A 22,173-nucleotide genomic window follows, 5' to 3' on the forward strand; every position below is an offset into this window, starting at 1 on the left:
TTTGTGGAATAGTTTGTGAAGAACTGGGATTAGATCTTCTTTGAAGGTCTGATAGAACTCTGCACTAAACCCATCTGGTCCTGGGCTTTTTTTAGTTGGGAGACTATTAATGACTGCTTCTATTTCTTTGGGGGATATAGGGCTGTTTAGATCATTAACCTGATCTTGATTCAACTTTGGTACCTGGTATCTGTCTAGGAACTTCTCCATTTCATCCAGGTTCTCCAGTTTTGTTGAGTATAGCCTTTGGTAGAAGGATCTGATGGTGTTTTGGATGTCTTCAGGATCTGTTGTTATGTCTCCTTTTTCATTTCTGATTTTGTTAATTAGGATGCTTTCCCTGTGCCCTCTAGTGAGTCTGGCTAAGGGTTTATCTATCTTGTTGATTTTCTCAAAGAACCAGCTCCTTGATTGGTTGATTCTTTGAATAGTTTTTCTTGTTTCCACTTGGTTGATTTCACCCCTGAGTTTGATTATTTCCTGCCGTCTACTCCTCTTGGGTGAATTTGCTTCCTTTTGTTCTAGTGCTTTTAGGTGTGTTGTCAAGCTGCTAATGTGTGCTCTCTCTAGTTTCCTTTTGGAGGCACTCAGAGCTATGAGTTTTCCTCTTAAAAATGCTTTCATTGCGTCCCATAAGTTTGGGTATGTTGTGGCTTCATTTTCATTGAACTCTAAAAAGTCCTTAATTTCTTTCTTTATTCCTTCCTTGACCAAGGTATCATTGAGAAGAGTGTTGTTCAGTTTCCACGTGAAGGTTGGCTTTCTATTATTTATTTTGTTATTGAAGATCAGCCTTAGTCCATGGTGATCTGATAGGATGCATGGGACAATTTCAATATTTTTATATCTGTTGAGGCCTGTTTTGTGACCAATTATGTGGTCAATTTTGGAGAAGGTACCATGAGGTGCTGAGAAGAAGGTATATCCTTTTGTTTTAGGATAGAATGTTCTGTAGATATCTGCCAGATCCATTTGATTCATAATTTCTGTTAGTTTCACTGTGTCCCTGTTTAGTTTCTGTTTCCATGATCTGTCCATTGGTGAAAGTGGTGTGTTGAAGTCTCCCACTATTATTGTATGAGGTGCAATGTGTGTTTTGAGATTTACTAAAGTTTCTTTAATGAATGTGGCTGCCTTTGTATTTGGAGCATAGATATTCAGGATTGATAGTTCCTCTTGGAGGATTTTACCTTTGATGAGTATGAAGTGTCCCTCCCTGTCTTTTTTAATGACTTTGGGTTGGAAGTCAATCTTATCAGATATTAGAATGGCTACTCCAGCTTGTTTCTTCATGCCATTTGCTTGGAGAATTGTTTTCCAGCCTTTCATTCTGAGGTAGTGTCTATCCTTTTCTCTGAGATGAGTTTCCTGTAAGCAGCAAAATGTTGGGTCTTGTTTGTGTAGCCAGTTTGTTAGTCTATGTCTTTTTATCGGGGAGTTGAGTCCATTGATATTAAGAGATATTAAGGAAAAGAAATTGGTGTTTTCTGTTATTTTTGATGTTAAAGTTGACATTTTGTTCTTGTGGCTGTCTTCTTTTAGGTTTGTTGAGGGATTACCTTCTTGTTGTTTCTAGGGCGTGGTTCCTGTCCTTGTATTGGTTTTTTTCTGTTATTATCCTTTGAAGGGCTGGATTCGTGGAGAGATAATGTGTGAATTTGGTTTTGTCATGGAATACTTTGGTTTCTCCATCTATGTTAATTGAGAGTTTGGCTGGGTATAGTAGCCTGGGCTGGAATTTGTGTTCTTTTAGTGTCTGTATAACATCTGTCCAGGATCTTCTGGCTTTCATAGTCTCTGGTGAAAAATCTGGTGTAATTCTGATAGGCTTGCCTTTATATGTTACTTGGCCTTTTTCTCTTACTGCTTTTAGTATTCTATCTTTATTTAGAGCATTTGTTGCTCTGATTATTATGTGTCGGGAGGTATTTCTTTTCTGATCCAGTCTATTTGGAGTTCTGTAGGCTTCTTGTATGTTCATGGGCATCTCTTTCTTTAGATTTGGGAAGTTTTCTTCTATAATTTTGTTGAAGATGTTTGCTGGTCCTTTGAGTTGAAAATCTTCATTCTCATCCACTCCTATTATCCGTAGGTTTGGTCTTCTCATTATGTCCTGTATTTCTTGGATGTTTTGAGTTAGGATCTTTTTGCATTTTCCATTTTCCTTGATTGTTGTGCCGATGTTCTCTATGGAATCTTCTGCACCTGAGATTCTCTCTTCCATCTCTTGTATTCTGTTGCTGATGCTCGTATCTATGGTTCCAGATTTCTTTCCTAGGGTTTCTATCTCCAGTGTTGCCTCATTTTGGGTTTTCTTTATTGTGTCTACTTCCCTTTTTAGGTCTAGTATGGTTTTGTTCATTTCCATCATCTGTTTGGATGTGTTTTCCTGTTTTTCTGTAAGGACTTCTACCTGTTTGATTATGTTATCATGTTTTTCTTTAAGGATTTGTAACTCTTTAGCAGTGTTCTCCTGCAATTCTTTAAGGGATTTTTGTGCTTCCTCTTTACTGTCTTCTACCTGTTTACCAGTGTTCCTTTGTATTTCTTTAAGTGTGTTATTAACGTCCTTCTTGAAGTCCTCTATCATCATCAGGAGATATGCTTTTAAATCCGTGTCTAGCTTTTCCGGTGTGTTGGGGTGCCCTGGACTGGGTGAAGTGGGGGTGCTGGGTTCTGATGATGGTGAGTGGTCTTGGTTTCTGTTAGTAAGATTATTACGTTTACCTTTCGCCATCTGGTAATCTCTGGGGTTAGTTGTTATCGTTGTCACTATTTAAAGATTGGAGCAGAAGCTGTGTTCCACTCACCAGCAGTCTCTAAATCCTGCGGCGGGGGTCGTGGGTAGCTGACGGTACCCCGGTGCTGGTCCAGCCGGAAGAGGCCTGTGGTCCTACTCAGGCCGGTTTCTGCTTCCCTAACTAATGCAGTCTCAGGTCCCGCGCAATTGGATTGGAGCAGAAGCTTTGCTCCACTCACCAGAAGTCTTAAGATCCTGTGGCGGGTGTTGTGGGCAGTTGGCGAGTGTCAAAAATATGGAACGCTTCACGAATTTGCGTGTCATCCTTGCGCAGGGGCCATGCTAATCTTCTCTGTATCGTTCCAATTTTTAGTATATGTGCTGCCGAAGCGAGCACAGTAGTGAATTTTCTTTTCTTTTTTTTTAAACAATTTTTTATTAGATATTTTCTTCATTTACAATTCAAATCCTATCCCAAATGTCCCTTATACCCTCCCCCCACCCTGCTCTCCAACCCACCCACTCCCGCTTCCTGGCCCTGGTATTCCCCTAGTAGTGATTTTTCTTGATACTGCTCATAGTCAGAAGGCAGTTAGATCTTAAGTATATTTGTACTTAACTGGTTTACAATAACTTAATCTTAAAAAAATGTATTCCTTTTTCTAAATGGAGCAGGGGGGCACACCCATGTCACCCCAGAAGCCAGAAGGCTTAGGCAGGAGAATCAAGAGTTTAAGTCTAGTGTGGGCTACATGACAAGATTCTACCCTAAGGGGGGGGGGGAAACCGGTCATTTCTCTAACAATACAGCTAAAAATGCACCCCAAAGACAAAATGGCCAAAGGAAGTATATGCCAGGGAGTCTCTTGGGTTGTAGATTCCACATTGATTGACAACGATGATATTACACTCAATGTTCGAGAGCGATGTTATTCTATAATGTAACTCTCAGATGCATCTCCCCTCTAGGGCTCCATGCTCTTGGATAAAGGCAGTAAGGAATTTCTGAGTGCAGGAGACCCCACACGCCTATTGATATCCAACACGTCCATGGACGACGCAGGCTATTACAGATGTGTTATGACATTTACCTACAATGGCCAGGAATACAACATCACTAGGAATATTGAACTCCGGGTCAAAGGTAAATACACACCACGGAGGTACCTGCCTTGCTTGGTTCTAGAAGCAGCTTGATAATAACTTCAGGATCACCTAAAAATCCTCGAATGTCTTTGACATGAAGGAAAAAGAAAAACATGTTTATCAACTATTCTAGATGTTACTAAAACACGGACAAGATACTTTAAGGAGTATACGGCTGGGAGTTCTAAGAGAAGGACAGTTAACTCTTGGTCAGGAAAGGGATGAAAGCAGGTATTTGAAGGTTGCAATGCTAAAACTCACCACTAGAGGGGGGACAAACTAAGGCGTCCTGGGAAATGGAAGGTTCATGAGCTCTGAGCTGGTCCGGACACTCTTGTCAAGCCTTAAAATATACTTTGGAGGGACGGAGAGTTTACTGCAGTGGTTCTAACCCTGTGGTTCACGATCCGTTTGGGAGGTCACCTATCCTGCATATCAGGTATTTCCTATACAATTCATAACAGTAGCAATTTACAGTTATAAAGTAGCAACTAAATAACTTTATGGCTGACATAAAATGTCCACATGAGGACCCGTATTAAAGGGTCACAGCTTTAGGAAGGGTGAGAACCATCATTTTACTAGGTTTTTGACCAGAGCGCTGAGCAGAGTGCCGATTGTGGCCCTTTGTACAGGCTGACCACTACCTGCCTGAGAGTTTGACAACAGAAACCTTCAAAATCTTGATTTTTTTCCCCCCAAGAATTGGCATATTTTCACCAGCATAATGAAATCTTGGATATAGGCACAAGTTTAAACATGAAATTAGTGTATGCTTCATATATATTTTTACACATAACCCAAAGATAGTTTGATGTGATATTTTGTTTATATCTTTTTTTGAAACGGTTGCTTGGGCTATACTTGGTCCAGTGGCTATAAGCTGGCTTCTAACTAGAGAATCTACTGTAGCTCTTCCATGCCGAGATTACTCATGACTGCAACCAGGTCGACTATCACAGTATTTTAATTAATTCTGTGCATTCAAACAAAGTCTTACAGTATGGAATTTTCCACGCACAACATTATATTGTTGCTTAGCAAGTTTCAGGTTTTAGAGTAACTCAGATTTTGCAAACCCAGAGAAATGATGCTCGGCCTATGCCAGGACGGATTATACGCGAAAAGAACGTGATAAGCAGGGCTGGCCAGCATTGAACAGTCGTTTAATGTAGTCGTTTACTCCCAATTCTTTTTTTTTTTTTTTTTTTTGGTTTTTCGAGACAGGGTTTCTCTGTATAGCCCTGGCTGTCCTGGAACTCACTTTGTAGACCAGGCTGGCCTCGAACTCAGAAATCCGCCTGCCTCTGCCTCCCGAGTGCTGGGATTAAAGGCGTGCGCCACCACGCCCGGCTACTCCCAACTCTTACATGCTGGAGAGGAAGCGAGGTGAAGGGAAAATAGAATCAAATATGTGAGCCTCACAGACTCATTCATGTCACTATCCTGCCTGAACCGAAGCCTCTGGCGTATACTTGTTTTCCTGTCCTGTGAGAAGAGAACAGGCTCACATCTTGCTCAGTTCAGGGTGGTGTCTGAGAACGGGCTTCACCACTCGTCTGTGTGATACTGCACAGAAACACTAGGGGGCGGCAGACCCGCGTATTGTACCGAGTTGTGAAACTAGGGCCACACAGTGGTTCTTAAATGGGGCTGCCTTGTCTGGCCTCAGTGGGAGAGGAAGAGCCTAGTTTTGCAGAGACTTGAAGTGCCAGGGTGGGGTAGAGGGTGGGGGGCGGGATACCAGGGGGCGGGGCGGGATACCAGGGGGCGGGGCGGGATACCAGGGGGCGGGGCGGCACCTGCTCAGAGGAAAAGGGGCTGGGGGGAGGGGGAGGGGTTGTGGGAGGGGGTGACCGGGATCAGGGCAGTAAGCTCGATGTAAAGTGAGTAAGTAAAATAAGATAAAATAAAATCAATCAGTCAGTAAATCAAATAAAATTTGATGAGTTGCACACGAGATAATTAAAAAAAAGAGGGTCCTGAACCAGATGCAGCAGAGTTACCTGAGGATTCATCACACACACAATCCTAGTGCTCCTCACACAGGGAAGGAAGATCTGAGTGGTCCTCACATGCACAGTCTGAATGTACCGTCCCCCACCCCACCCCCGCCCTCAGACTCCAGTAGTACCTGCATAGGAGACTCTAAGGTCCTATGCAGATCTGATAAATAGGCGCTTGGGAGCTGAGGTGCTGTAATCTATATTTCCCAAGCCCTTTACCTTCAAGGCCGTGGTGTAGGCACACCCTGGTTTATCTGGTGCTTACATGGTAACTTAAGCGCTTGCTTTTTTAGTAGTAGAAACAAGAAAAATGGGTCCAGTTGAGGGATGGCTCCCAACCCTCTTCTCACTCCCCAGCTGGCTCTTTTGCTCCACTTCAGGTGTCCAGTTTCTTCAAGCTGGTTCGAATCCCTTGGAGGTCCACTCCAACCTCCCTAAAGAGTTCATATGACATCAGTGACCAAGGTGTGTCACTGAATTTAGTTCCCAGTGTGGGATTGGTCTTCCACACAGATGGCTCTCTAACCTACTTTCCGACCCCCGCGCCAGCTCTTGAAGACATGGCTCTTTAATCTTGAAGGAGGGCAAAACCCATGCTGTGGAGACCATCAGTGTGCATTCAGGAAGCCCGGGAGAGGAATAGCTAATTGTTCAACGCAGAGCAGATAACGAAGACCATCTGCCAGAAGAATGTGTAACCATGGCCTCGTCCGGGAATGTCTCTGCCGGGAAAAGCATTGGCTTAAGATGCTTAAGTTTCATGGAGAGGCCCATTTCCTTTGCCAGACAAAGGCCGATTCTCACAATGTCTGGTCCCATGGGGGGAGGGCCACTTAATTAGCTAAAAAAGCAAGTCTGAATCTGTACTGGAAACCAAGGCGACCTCCTCATGCAATCTCTTTTCCCTTCTATCTTCTCAGGAACAACCACGGAACCCATCCCTGTGATCATTTCTCCCCTGGAGACAATACCAGCATCACTGGGTAAGGATCTACAAGAATTGTGCAGCCCACGCGCCCTTGGCGGTGCCTGAAACCGTCAGAGGGTTTGGGACCTGTGCCAGCTGACCACATTATGCCTTTGGGTGTACAGTGCCTGAGTGAGACCCACGAACCACACTATGTAGGGGCCTGACATGACCACCGAAGGGACCTTTGTCTTCACCAAGTATTGTTTGGCAGTATTGCCATTCTTTGAGAGCAATGATACTTTATTTTCTGAAAGTTAGATCCACAAAAGCCTAAATGTTCCGGGGCAAATAATTTGGTAATAGTTATTAACTGTAGGAAGGGGTCCACAGAGTTGGCTGGCACCTTTAGTACATTCCACTTAATTCTCGTTCTCAATATTTAGCAGCTACTCAGAATTCCTATAAGACTCTCTTTGTCAAACAGAGCCAGCAGCGACTGCAGATAGTTCCCCCCTGATTAGAGTAGCTGGTATATTCACCAATGGTATGATGAAAAGGGGTTTCTGTTTTCACCCCTGCTGATGCAGGATGTCTGGCCAACAGACGTGTTGGATGGTCCGTAGCGGGTGTCCAGTGAAGGCACATGAGTGAATTGTAGAGATCCTTTCTGAAGCTCATGGTAGGGAAGGGCTGCCCATGTACTGAGCATCTACTCTGCCTGGTGGGAGCGCATTCCATGTCAACACCGACTCTCTCCGAAGGTCTTATTTCTACTATTTACCACAAGGAAAAGCCTGCAAGGAGTGATAGTATATAGTGTACTTCAGAAACTCGGAGCTGGGGTCAAGTTTGGCTGTAGATTTTGGTCTGTGTGCCCGGGAAACTGACGTGGACACACCTTCTCATGTGCTTGTTTCTAATGATGCAGGCTTTAGAGTTCTTGATGCTCATTCATCAAGTTCTGGCTTCAGAGTCTGTTTTAGTTTTTAATTTTTATTTATTTTTTTATTTTAAAAGATTTATTTATCTTATGTATACTGGTACACTGTAGCTATCCTGAAAAGGGTATAGGATCCCATTACAGATGGCTGTGAGCCACCATGTGGGTGCTGGGAATTGAACTCGGGACCTCTGGAAGAGAAGCTCTTAACCACTGAGCCATCTCTCCAGCAACCCCCTCCCCCAGGGTCTGTTTTTAAAACAAAACATTATTATTAGTTCTGTTTGGAGTTGGGCTTCAATGTTAACGTTTACCTGGAGGCCATCGAGGTAGGGAGCCCTTGTGCATGGGTTCAAATTGCTGGTGTTCCTCTTGCTTATCTGACTGTCTTCTCGAAAGCCAGAGTAGTGGAGACAGTGGTTGGTCCTGGTTCCCAGTTTGCTGGGTCTCAGGTGCTCTCCAGCTAAGTGGACCCCACTCCCGCCTGTGGCTTTGAAGGCACTGCAGTGCGTGGTGCAGTTACATGCCCACTTTTTCCTTGTTTGTTTTGTTTTATCCTAGCTCTGGGCACGGGGTCAGGCTTTCTGTACTCTAGGCATGACCTAGATATAACTGCCTGCCATAGCTGGTGGGAGCATTTAAAGTCCCAGGGATAAGAAGCGATGGAGAGTTGCTGATGCTCTCTGAGTGTGACGTGGGGCCAGACATACTAACAGGCAAACTGTAGAAGCTGTATCTTCAAGAGTCCGAAGTGATATTTTGACTTCATCTTTTCCAATTTGTATCCCTTTGATCTCCTTTTGTTGTCGAATTGCTCTGGCTAGGACTTCAAGTACAATGTTGAATAGGTATGGAGAAAATGGACAGCCTTGTCTAGTCCCTGATTTTAGAGGGATTGCTTCAAGCTTCTCACCATTTACTTTGATGTTGGCTACTGGTTTGCTGTAGATTGCTTTTATCATGTTTAGGTATGGGCCTTGAATTCCTGATCTTTCCAAGACTTTTATCATGAATGGGTGTTGGATCTTGTCAAATGCTTTTTCCGCATCTAAGGAGATGACCATGTGGTTTTTGTCTTTTAGTTTGTTTATATACTGGATTACGTTGATGGATTTCCGTATATTGAACCATCCCTGCATCCCTGGGATGAAACCTACTTGGTCAGGATGGATGATTGTTTTGATGTGTTCTTGGATTCGGTTAGCAAGAACTTTATTGAGGATTTTTGCATCAATATTCATAAGGGATATTGGTCTGAAGTTTTCTATCTTTGTTGGGTCTTTTTGTGGTTTAGGTATCAGAGTAATTGTGGCTTCATAGAATGAGTTGGGTAGAGTACCTTCTGTTTCTATTTTGTGGAATAGTTTGTGAAGAACTGGGATTAGATCTTCTTTGAAGGTCTGATAGAACTCTGCACTAAACCCATCTGGTCCTGGGCTTTTTTTAGTTGGGAGACTATTAATGACTGCTTCTATTTCTTTGGGGGATATAGGGCTGTTTAGATCATTAACCTGATCTTGATTCAACTTTGGTACCTGGTATCTGTCTAGGAACTTCTCCATTTCATCCAGGTTCTCCATTTTTGTTGAGTATAGCCTTTGGTAGAAGGATCTGATGGTGTTTTGGATGTCTTCAGGATCTGTTGTTATGTCTCCTTTTTCATTTCTGATTTTGTTAATTAGGATGCTTTCCCTGTGCCCTCTAGTGAGTCTGGCTAAGGGTTTATCTATCTTGTTGATTTTCTCAAAGAACCAGCTCCTTGATTGGTTGATTCTTTGAATAGTTTTTCTTGTTTCCACTTGGTTGATTTCACCCCTGAGTTTGATTATTTCCTGCCGTCTACTCCTCTTGGGTGAATTTGCTTCCTTTTGTTCTAGTGCTTTTAGGTGTGTTGTCAAGCTGCTAATGTGTGCTCTCTCTAGTTTCCTTTTGGAGGCACTCAGAGCTATGAGTTTTCCTCTTAGAAATGCTTTCATTGCGTCCCATAAGTTTGGGTATGTTGTGGCTTCATTTTCATTGAACTCTAAAAAGTCCTTAATTTCTTTCTTTATTCCTTCCTTGACCAAGGTATCATTGAGAAGAGTGTTGTTCAGTTTCCACGTGAAGGTTGGCTTTCTATTATTTATTCTGTTATTGAAGATCAGCCTTAGTCCATGGTGATCTGATAGGATGCATGGGACAATTTCAATATTTTTATATCTGTTGAGGCCTGCTTTGTGACCAATTATGTGGTCAATTTTGGAGAAGGTACCATGAGGTGCTGAGAAGAAGGTATATCCTTTTGTTTTAGGATAGAATGTTCTGTAGATATCTGCCAGATCCATTTGATTCATAATTTCTCTTAGTTTCACTGTGTCCCTGTTTAGTTTCTGTTTCCATGATCTGTCCATTGGTGAAAGTGGTGTGTTGAAGTCTCCCACTATTATATATAAGGGACCCTAAAAATTCCACCAGAGAACTCCTAAGCCTGATAAACAGCTTCGGTGAAGTAGCTGGATATAAAATTAACTCAAACAAATCAATGGCCTTTCTCTACACAAAGAATAAACAGGCTGAGAAAGAAATTAGGGAAACAACTCCCTTCTCAATAGTCACAAATAATATAAAATATCTTGGCGTGACTCTAACTAAGGAAGTGAAAGATCTGTATAATAAAAACTTCAAGTCTCTGAAGAAAGAAATTATAGAAGATCTCAGAAGATGGAAAGATCTCCCATGCTCATGGATTGGCAGGATCAACATTGTAAAAATGGCTATCTTGCCAAAAGCAATCTACAGATTCAATGCAATCCCCATCAAAATTCCAAATCAATTCTTCAACGAATTAGAAAGTGCAATCTGCAAATTCATCTGGAATAACAAAAAACCTAGGATAGCAAAAACTCTTCTCAAGGATAAAAGAACCTCTGGTGGAATCACCATGCCGGACCTAAAGCTTTACTACAGAGCAATTGTGATAAAAACTGCATGGTACTGGTATAGTGACAGACAAATAGACCAATGGAATAGAATTGAAGACCCAGAAATGAACCCACACACCTATGGTCACTTGATTTTTGACAAGGGAGCTAAAAACATCCAGTGGAAGAAAGACAGCATTTTCAACAAATGGTGCTGGCACAACTGGTTGTTAACATGTAGAAGAATGCGAATCGATCCATTCCTATCTCCTTGTACTAAGGTCAAGTCTAAGTGGATCAAGGAACTTCACATAAAACCAGAGACACTGAAACTTATAGAGGAGAAAGTGGGGAAAAGCCTTGAAGATATGGGCACAGGGGAAAAATTCCTGAATAGAACAGTAATGGCTTGTGCTGTAAGATCGAGAATTGACAAGTGGGACCTCATGAAACTACAAAGCTTCTGCAAGGCTAAAGACACCATCAATAAGACAAAAAAACCACCAACAGATTGGGAAAGGATCTTCACCTATCCTAAATCAGATAAGGGACTAATATCCAATATATATAAAGAACTCAAGAAGGTGGACTCCAGAAAGTCAAATAACCCCATTAAAAAATGGGGCTCAGAACTGAACAAAGAATTCTCACCTGAGGAATACCGAAGGGCAGAGAAGCACCTGAAAAAATGTTCAACATCCTTAATCATCAGGGAAATGCAAATCAAAACAACCCTGAGATTCCACCTCACACCAGTCAGAATGGCTAAGATCAAAAATTCAGGTGACAGCAGATGCTGGCGAGGATGTGGAGAAAGAGGAACACTCCTCCATTGTTGGTGGGATTGCAAGCTTGTACAACCACTCTGGAAATCAGTCTGGCGGTTCCTCAGAAAATTGGACATAGTACTACCGGAGGATCCAGCAATACCTCTCCTGGGCATATATCCAGAAGATGTCCCAACCGGTAAAAAGGACACATGCTCCACTATGTTCATAGCAGCCCTATTTATAATAGCCAGAAGCTGGAAAGAACCCAGATGTCCCTCAACAGAGGAATGGATACAGAAATTATGGTACATTTACACAATGGAGTACTACTCAGCTATTAAAAAGAATGAATTTATGAAATTCCTAGCCAAATGGATGGACCTGGAGGGCATCATCTTGAGTGAAGTAACACAATCACAAAAGAACTCACACAATATGTATTCATTGATAAGTGGATATTAGCCCAAAACTTAGGATACCCAAGATATAAGATACAATTTGATAAACGCATGAAACTCAAGAAGAATGAAGACCAAAGTGTGGACACTGTGCACCTTCTTAGAATTGGGAACAAAACACCCAGGGAAGGAGTTACAGAGACAAAGTTCGTAGCTGTGATGAAAGGATGGACCATTTAGAGACTGCTGTATCCAGGGTTCCGTCCCATAATCAGCTTCTAAACGCTGACACCATTGCATACACTAGCAAGATTTTGCTGAAAGGACCCAAAGATAGCTGTCTCTTGTGAGACTATGCAGGGGCCTAGCAAACACAGGAGTGGATGTTCACAGTCAGCTATTGGATGTATCACAGGGCTCCCAATGGAGAAGCTAGAGAAAGTACCCAAGGAGCTAAAGGGATCTGCAACCCTATTGTTGGAACAACATAATGTACTAACCAGAACCCTGGAGCTCTTGTCTCTAGCTGCATATGTATCGAAAGATGGCCTAGTCGGCCATCAATGGAAAGAGAGGCCCATTGGACTTGCAAACTTTATATGCCCCAATATAGGGGAATGCCAGGGCCAAAAGAATGGGAATGGGTGGGTAGGGAAGTGGGGGGCGCTATGGGGGACTTTTGGGATAGTATTGGAAATGTAATTGAGGAAAATATGTAATAAAAAAAATTAAAAAAAAACAACAAAAAAAAGAAGAGAACAAAATCAAAGCATGAAAAAAAAAATAAAATAAAATTCAAAAAGAAAAAAAAAAAAAAAAAAGAGTCCGAAGTGAGTCTTCTTTTCCATTGCCTCCTCTTTGGTGACTCAGAAAGAAAAATAATTTCCTATGACTGAGGCAAGGGATTGGCATCATCGAAGTGCACAATGGTAGAGAAAGTATTGTCCTTAGATTATGCCACTGGTTTTCAAAGGGTTAATTCTAAACCTGACCCTCTTTGAATGAAGCATCCCATTGGGAAAATGTAAAGCTGAGGCCAGCAATGGCCGAAGAAAGAGTCACACATGATGGGATATTTTTGTAGTTAACATCGGTTGTAGAAGGAAACAGTTCTGAGTATTGAATGCTCTGTGGTATTACAGTGGCCTTGGTGAAGCCATTCAAGTCTATGTGCTTATTCAAGTCAAGTCTATGTGCTTATTCAAGTCTATGTGCTTTGGGGCTTTTGCCTGCTGTGTGGACCAGTGGATGGTGCCCGAGACATTTACTTGCACAGAGCTATTTGAGGAAACTAAGTTTCCTCCCAAGGAAGGGGTTAATTTCTGAGGGGTGTTTGAGAAGACAAGCAAGGCCCTGTGCTGAGAGCTTCCTGAAGATTGATTGTGAGGTAAGGCGGCCCCTTTTCCTGCTGGGTTCTGACAGTCCGTGTGTTCTATCTTGCTGTCCCCAGGGTCAAGACTGATAGTCCCGTGCAAAGTGTTTCTGGGAACTGGTACATCTTCCAACACCATTGTGTGGTGGTTGGCTAACAGCACATTTATCTCAGCTGCTTACCCAAGAGGCCGTGTGACCGAGGGGCTACACCAGTAAGTGGGTGAGGGTCTCTGCTGTGATTTATTTTCTTCTGGAGCCGATGTCACATTCAGGGCCTGTTCACATGAAATATATACTGTATAAAATATTATAATATATAATATGTATTATGTAATATACAATATAATATCAATATATATAATTTTTTTATATATTATATATGTTGCAGTAAAAATAACATTTAAAATAGTTATGAACTGTTAGGGATTCAGAACTTTAAAAAATTAAATTTTGCTCAACATTGTCTTAAGAACCAAGTGTTCTCTATACTTGTATGAGTTGTAGTTTGCTAGTTGACTTTTCAAATGTTTATTTTCCTTGATTTTATTTTATTTTATCATTGGTTATTTCATTTATTTACATTTTAAATGTTGATATTTTTGCATGTCTGAAATATTTCAGTCGGTTCATTTCCATTTTCCACTTTGTTACACTCATGATTCTTAAAGATTTTCACAAGCTCTTGTAAACATTGCAAAGGCTTGACATAGTATCTGTACTAGACCTGTGGTCTGATATGTCTCTTAAGGAGAAAGAGAGAGAGAAAGAAAGAGAGAGACACACACACACACACACACACACACACACACACAACTGAATATAGACATCCATCTCCTCCTTTAGTTTTCATACTCTGAAAGCCGGAAGGGAAGGAGACAGAGTCTGAAATCTCAACCACTTTTGTTGTTGTTGTTTTGTTTTTTTTGGAGACAGGGTTTCTCTGTGTGGCCCTGGCTGTCCTGGAACTCACTCTGTAGACCAAGTTGGCCTCGACCTCAGAAATCCGCCTGCCTCTGCCTTCCAAGTGTTAGGATTAAAGGCGTGTGCCACCACTGCCCAGCCTGGCTACTCAAGCACCTTTTAAGTAGCAGTCTTGCTACTTTGAATTAGCGTGGGCCTGGGCTTGTTACTCTTTTCCCTTTTGGGAAAGCGTAACAAGCATGTTTGTTTTAATGGGTACAATTACTGGATGAAAGTGCTGCACAGTGGTATAATTATTGGCTTGCAGTGTCCAGTGTTAGTGGACTCATTGCTTACTTGGTCATCCTAGTGAGCACGCTCTGAGATGCCTTCACTCCCATGAATGGAGAGTCAGGCCACCTCATTGGCTTCTGCTTACATTACACATGGGAGCCACCCTGACTAGGACCGTCCCCAGGCTGTCTAAAGCCTCTGGCCTGTGCTTGTTTCCCCATGAGGGAGGAAACCCTTGAGGGCTGGAATCCTGGAAACTCCCTCTGCCTCACCAAGTGGTGAGAAAGTCTAATTCCCCAAACTAGATTTTTCTGTTCCTACTTGATTATTGGAGGTATATTTGATGACCCCAAAATGAAGTTTTCCAACTAAACCAAGAGGAGAGTATGTGCTTTTATTGTGACATATGTCCTGTTTCAGAGAACAGCAGCAGCCAGGACACATGGTCCTCTGGGACAGGCTAGAAAGTCTCTCAGATGAGCACTGCACATGACAACAAGTTCTCAGAGTGCTGCAGAAGTTGTGATCAGTTTAAACACAATGGATGTTTCTAATTTGAGAATGTCTGCCTGGTTATCCTGTAAAGGACAACTACTTCAGATACATACATCATGCTCTGCATACATACTTCATACTCTGCATCATGCTCTGCATACATACACCATGCTCTGCATACATAATTGTGATCTACGTATGTTATCATACTCTACATATGTTCAACATACTCTACATATGTACATCCTACTCTACATATGTACAGAATGCTCTACATACATACATTATGCTCTACATATATACATCATGCTCATATGTATATCATGCTCTGACTATGTACAACATGGTCAACATACATTATGTTTTACATATATACATCATGCTCTGCATACACACATCATGCTCTACACACATCATGCTCTGCATACAACATCATGCTCAATCGAGTGTTTTCTCACCCAGCCAGTACTCAGAGAATGATGAAAACTATGTGGAAGTGTCGCTGATTTTTGATCCAGTCACAAGGGAGGATCTGAATACAGATTTTAAATGTGTTGCCTCGAATCCACGGAGTTCTCAGTCACTCCATACCACAGTCAAAGAAGGTATGTATGGGGGGGGGGAGAACTGAAAGGAAAAGGAATGTATTGAGTGCTTTCTGGATGTTGGGTGGAAGCATGCATGTTTAGATGTCTTCTTGTAGGGCACTGAAAGCAAACCTCAAACTCTGTGTGTGTGTATGTGTGTGAGAGAGAGGGGGGGGGGAGAGGGAGAGAGAGAGAGAATTGTACATACATGTTCACACATGTGTATTGTACATTCATGTTCATGTGTGTGTGTGCACACACGTACACATAGGTGTGCAGGTGAGTATAGGGGCCATAAGTGGATGTTGGAAGTCTTCCACAATTGCTCTCAAACTTATATTTTTTGAGATGGAGTCTCCCACTGAATGTAGAGCACATTGAATTGGCTAGACTGGCCAGCCAATACGCTCAACGATCTACCCATCTCTACCCTAGAGTTCAGGTTATAAATGTGTGCACCTGGCTTTTATGTGGCTGCTGGGAACTCAAACTGAGGTCCTCATGTTTGTTCAGCACACATTGCAAAGGCTGAGATATTGCCCCAATTCCTCCTCCTCCTCTTCTTCCTTGTCCTCCTCCTCTTCCTCACCCTCCTCCTCCTCCTCTTCTTGGCATGTAAATGTGGTGTGTGTGCACATATATATGTGTGTTAATATGCGTGCATGTTCAGTGACCTCCCCCTTCTCTCTCTCTCTCTCTGAATGTGCTTATGTATATGTTTATCTGTATGTGAAAGCCAGAGATAGTCTTTCTCAGTCACTCCACACTTTATTTACTTAGGCAGTGTCACTCACTCTAACCCATAGCTCACCGACTGTATTAGTCTCTCTACAGCCAGCCAGCTCCAGGGTTCCCGATTTCTGTCTCATGGGTACCGGGCTTACAAGCAGGCTCTCCCATCCACATCGCATATATGTAGGTACTGGGGATCTGCAGTCTGGTCCCCATGCATGTGCAGGTAAACACTTCATCTACTGAGCCACTTCCATGCTCCACAAACCTCTGCTTTAAAAAGAATTGTCAAAAGAGTGGACATTTGGCATTGGGAGGTTATACTCAGGTAAAAGTAAAAACCAAGCTGGAATAATTTTTAGTAAACACACAAACCCCTGCAATGAGCAGAACACCCTGTGTCCTCCTGGTCTCTGCCTTGGAGCACCAGGGTTCGCTGACCTCACATCATCTCTAGAAGGCAATGGATCTCCTTATCTTAAACATGAAGCTGAAAATCTCTTTCCTGCTTTATGTGGACCAGGATTTCAGGGCAGCAGGCAGCTGTAAGGTCAAAGCCATCAAATGGCAGGAAATCAGTATCGTCTACAAGGACATTTCAAAAAGAAAAAAAAACCCTCAGTGATTAAATCTTATTGTTTAAATGCTGAGAAGGAAAGGGAGGTGCCGTTAATATAGCTTCTGCTGAGAGGGCACAGATACAATAACTTACAGACCACAGTAAACCTAGAGAGGAATCCGAACACAGCTCTGAAGCAGTAAGCCCGCAAACTGCCTTTGGGCCATAATAGTGTGCATGTCCACGGAGGCAGCTGTAGGCGTATTTAGGTTAAATTACGAAGATGATTTGTCCAAACCTCAGAATGGGAATGGATACTGAGCACATCTCCATTGCAGCTCTGAACCTTCCCAGCACCCATCTACCCAAGCCTCTACTAGACCATAGGCACATCTTTCTGATGTCACAGGTGTCATCCTCAAATGGCTTAGCTGTAAGAGACAAGTTTTCCAGAAATCAGTGTGCATTTATCAAGGAAAACAAACTCTGATGTTTTTCTTCCCTGTCAACCTATGGTGCCCTGTTCTGCAGGGAGGGATGCTCCGTCTCACGCCCTCTCTTCCCTCTACAGTCTCTTCCACGTTCTCCTGGAGCATTGCGCTGGCACCTCTGTCTCTGATCATCTTGGTTGTGGGGGCAATATGGATGCGCAGACGGTGTAAACGCAGGGCTGGAAAGACATATGGACTGACCAAGCTACGGACTGACAACCAGGACTTCCCTTCCAGCCCAAACTAAATAAAGGAAATGAAATAATACGAGAGTGACCCATGTGGTTTCTTATGGGGGTGGGGTGGGGTGGGGTGGCTATGCTGCTTGAAGGTTCTGTGTTTTGCTGTGTTGTTTAGCAAAGCTCTTCATTTGTAGCTGAAGTTGGAATCTTATGCTCTACTCTTCTCTGAAAATCAGTTCTGGGAGAAAATGTGGAGGGGAGTATGACCAACACTGCCCTTTGTGACCAATGTATGAGAACAAGCCATAGCAGGTCTTGTGGAGCAGGTATCCTCTGGGTCTGATCCTTAGTACAGTCAGATCCTTCCTCATCCTTCCCAAACAACCACGAAAAAGGGCACCGTTAGTCTTGAGTAAGACTGCTAACCTCCAGAGTACTTTAAAAGTTCATAACTCTTTCAATTAAAGTGTGTTAATTTATATAATTAGTCTGTGTAGATAGGCCGGTGGGAGACACTGGAGGTACAAAGATGGCTAAGACATGATGCGCCTTCAGAAAGGGCGACTTTCATTTTGATTCTGGAAGGATGATTAAGACACACTGAACCAGAAGCATCAGCAAGGATTAGTGACTCAAAAATTAGCAGTCACCTTTTTGTAGCATATGGCAACCATCACAAGAATCTTTAACTGGTCAAAACTGCAGAGAACAATTGCCTATGGGGTGTTGCCCATCCCCAACGGATGCATCTACAACACAACTTCTCCATCTAGGGCTCAAGGGCCATCTTAGAGTGATTGTGAAGATCAAAGAGCCAGATGTCCAGGGCATCTGCTGCAAGACATGACAAGGAATTGCTTGTACAAAATATCAGCAATGTGGCCTTCTAAACAAGGCCCTAATCATTACAACGCCAGTGGATCAGGGAAATTTCACAAATCCCTATCCCTAGATAAAGGTCTACAGCTAACTAATGGCTGTGGAGGGACGGAGAATCAGTCTTCCGCAGGGGTGAGCCTCCACTAGCTTACTCAATTTCAAGTGTTTAGCTCTGAAAACACCCACATGCACACCCACCCCCACCCACCCCCACATGCATGCACACTCATGCACATATATAAATATAGACACACAAATATATAAACACACATGCATGCACACACATGCACACTCAAATGCATACACATGCACATATGCACACATATGTACATACATGCACACACACATATACATACATGCATGCACACACATGCACACGCGCACACACACACATATTTGTAAGTACCCCCTTTATGGTAATTTGTTACAGTAGCTGTCCTGGTTAGATTTTGTCAACTTGATATAAACCAGAGTTATTTGGGAAGAAGAACCTCTACTGAAAATGCCTCCATCAGAGTGACCTGCAGGCAAATTGTCTTGATTAATAATTGATATGGAAGGACCCAGCCCACTGTGGGCAGCACCATCCTTAGGCATGTATATGTATATGTATGTGTATGCAACACTAAATGGACTAGCAGGTTATTATATGTACACATATAAGATAATAATATAGTTTAGATCATGAATTTGAGAGGGAGTTGGTGGTATGGATGGAATTGAATAAGGGAGAGCGTATGGGAGATGATGAAAATATAGTGCTCATGTGTAAAATCCTCAAAAAATTTGTAAAAACACAAAAGAACAACAAAAGGAAGCTCATTTAAAAAATTCACCATTTTCCCACTAACAGTGGAATAATTTAAATAAGTTACTTAGCTTAAAGGCATCATTTTTAGTGTGCTTTGTTACTGTCTTAGTTTACTCTCTGTTGCTATGGAAAAAAAAAAAACCCAAACCAAAAACCAAACCAATGGCCCAAAGCAACTTGGAAGAGAAAGGGTTGACTCTGTTCAGATTTCAGTATATTGTCCGGGAAGCAATGCAGGATTCAAATGATGCAGGGACCATGGAAGAATGCCAGTTATTGGTTTGCACATTGGGCTCATATTTAGCTATCTTTCTTATACCTCTAAGGACCACCTGCCTAAGGATGGTGCTGCCCACAGTGGGTTGGGTTCTTCTACCCAACTGTCAATCATTAATCCAGACAATTTGTCTGCAGGTCACTCTGATGGAGGCGTTTTTCAGTAGAGGTTCTTCCCAAATAACTCTGGCTTGTATCAAAATCTAACCAGGACAGCTACTGTAAAAAATTACCGTAAATGGGGGAAGGCTTAAATAATGGGAGCGAGTTTCTTCCTTCCTTCCTTCCTTCCTTCCTTCCTTCCTTCCTTCCTTCCTTCCTTCCTTCCTTCCTTCCTTCCTTCCTTCCGTTCTTTCTTTCTTTCTTTCTTTCTTTCTTTCTTTCTTTCTTTCTTTCTTTCTTTCTTTCTTTCTTTCTTTCTTTCTTTCTTTCTATTAGATATTTTCTGTATTTACATTTCAAATGTTATCTCCTTTACTCATTTCCCCTCTGAAAGCCCCTTATCCCCCTCCCTCCCACCAATCCACCCACTCCCCACTTCCCTGTCCTGGCATTCCCCTACACTGAGGCATTGAACCTTTATAGGACCAAGGGCCTCTCCTCCCATAGATGTCCTGCAAGGCCATCCTCTACTATATATGTGGCTGGAGCAATGGGTCCCTCCATGTGTACTCTTTGGTTGGTGGTTTGATCCCTGGGAGAACTGAGGGTACTGGTTGACTCATATTGTTGTTCCTCCTATGGGGCAGCAAACCCCTGCTCCCCCATTGTGGACTCTATGCTCAGTTCAATGTTTGGCTGAGAGCATCCACCTCTGTATTTGTCAGGCACTGGCAGAGCCTCTCAGGAGACAGCTATATCAGGCATCTGTCAGCAAGCACTTGTTGACATCCACAATAGTGTCTAGGTTTGGTGATTGTATATGGGATGAATCCCCAGGTGGGGCAGTCTCTGGATGGCCTTTCCTTTAGTCTCTGCACCACACTTTGTCTCTCTTATCTCCTCATTTCTTACAGTTCTGGGAGGTCAGAGTTCAAGATCATGATTGCTGCTTTTTTCTAGCTTGCAGAGAGCTACCCTACAGGACAATTTTCTAACTATGGCCCCATCTCCTAGTGCCCTTCTGTTGAGAGTTAAAATTTCAACATAGGGATGTTAGGAAGACACAGTCTAATAGCACACACACCCTCGTCAATGTGAGAACAGGGGTAGGAGGCAGAGGCAAGATGCATTTGTCAGTGATCATCAAATGCATACTAACTTGGAGTTACCTATGTGCTCACACTGTGTCTGATGTTAATGAGTAAGATCAAGGCTGTTTGGAAGCCTGGACTCTGATATCCCATAGTTCCTTTTGTAATTTGATAATAGGAAAAAGGCAATATTAAAGCCAGAGAGGTACGGAGGTCAACTTTCACATGTTCCCAAGTGTGTCTTAGCTTTTCTACTCAGTGACATCGTGCTGGTGATCTAGAGCCATTGCGGTTTTATTTCACCATAAATAATGGCAAGTTCCACAGATGACTAGTTCTCCAGCTTCCCAGCTGCCAACAGGATTAGGCAAGACCGAAGAGGTGCTGTCATGCTGCCCCTAGCAACCTACCTTAGGAAATCCTTTGGAAAGAAAAATGGTTGCAGAGATACAATTTAGATAAAAAGTATACATCAATTACCAGTTATGGTTTCCCCTCTTGTGAGACAGAGAGAACGTTAATAGAAAGTTATGAAGTGTTTCCTATGAGCCTTAGAATTCTAACGTTAATAGAAAGTTATAAAGTGTTTCCTATGAGCCTTAGAATTCTGTTACTAAGGGTCAGAATCTGGAACAGTTCCAGTTTCTTGGACTCTTAGTTAAAGAACTAAGACTACACATTGATTTGCAAAAGTAGCAAGGAGACCTTATTCAAAGCAGACTTAGGCACAGCTTAGCACCATGTCAAGACAGACAGTGATAACTTATGGGTGAGATATTTAAAGGCCTGACATTGTTTTCCAGGCTTTTCTTGAATGAGATTCAAATGAAGGGGGAGTTTCGTTAGGGCATAGTTGGAAGGAGTCTCTGTTTTGATTGGCTGATTATGCTGCATAATCATTTTCCTTGATTATAATCATATGCACACCCAATTATGCCTATCCATAGATGATGCATAGATTCCTTCTTGGGAGATGGTTTTGCATCTTTAGGAAATAAATCCAAGAAGCAATCTAGACAGGGTTGGCCCCCTACCTCCATACCTAGCTGGAAGCCGAGCATGACTGGATAGAATCTAAGCTTGCTGGTTCATCGTGAGAAGGGAGAACCCATTGCATTGTTAGAGTGGGGTGTGCATTTAGCTTGATTGGGGTTCTAGGTTGCTGAGGAGTTGCTAGCAGCATTGTTTGGAGTCGGGTGTGGGCATAGGCCTAGCCAAGTGGAACCCCAGGTGACTAAGCAGTTCTGCATGCTTGACTGCCCTGGTTACAATGCTATTAAACTGCATCTAGACACAGATGAAAGTTGGGAATGAGGAACTGAAAAAGCTCTCTGGGCTCAGGTTCAAACAGTGGCTTGTGTGAGTTTTGTGATCTTGAGAGCAAATCCTTTAATCTTGCCGGCTACTGATCTTCTCACGAGAAAAGTTGGGATGATCACAAGATCATCTAAACTATTTAGCTACAGTGTGTATATTATACCTTTCCTTTTTTTTTTTTTAAAGAGTTAAAAGTCAAACCAGGAAGCATTGATAGAAATCAACATGGCTGCTTCTTGCAGGCTACATACAAGCAGACCCAAGTTTGTGAGC

General features: G+C 42.5%; 1 protein-coding gene and 1 non-coding gene across 2 annotated transcripts in view; one reads left to right on the forward strand and one right to left on the reverse strand.

Annotated features, from left to right (window-relative positions):
* The window catches only part of Il1r2 (interleukin 1 receptor type 2), a 35,915-nt gene extending 18,426 nt beyond the window's left edge, over positions 1-17,489 (forward strand). Inside the window, exons 3-7 of the mRNA XM_021172924.3 lie at positions 3,710-3,884; positions 6,813-6,875; positions 13,261-13,396; positions 15,336-15,478; positions 17,323-17,489. Coding sequence (XP_021028583.2) covers positions 3,710-3,884; positions 6,813-6,875; positions 13,261-13,396; positions 15,336-15,478; positions 17,323-17,489 — 684 coding nt within the window. The remainder of the gene's footprint in view (positions 1-3,709; positions 3,885-6,812; positions 6,876-13,260; positions 13,397-15,335; positions 15,479-17,322) is intronic.
* Positions 3,030-3,137, reverse strand: LOC115032563 (U6 spliceosomal RNA). Its single transcript, XR_003838208.1, has one exon. It is a non-coding gene; the product is annotated as a U6 spliceosomal RNA (small nuclear RNA).
* Positions 17,490-22,173: the final 4,684 nt, after the last annotated feature.

This window comes from Mus caroli, unplaced genomic scaffold, assembly GCF_978045245.1.
Source record: "Mus caroli unplaced genomic scaffold, Mus_caroli_1 scaffold_1, whole genome shotgun sequence".
Taxonomy (NCBI): Eukaryota; Metazoa; Chordata; class Mammalia; order Rodentia; family Muridae; genus Mus; species Mus caroli.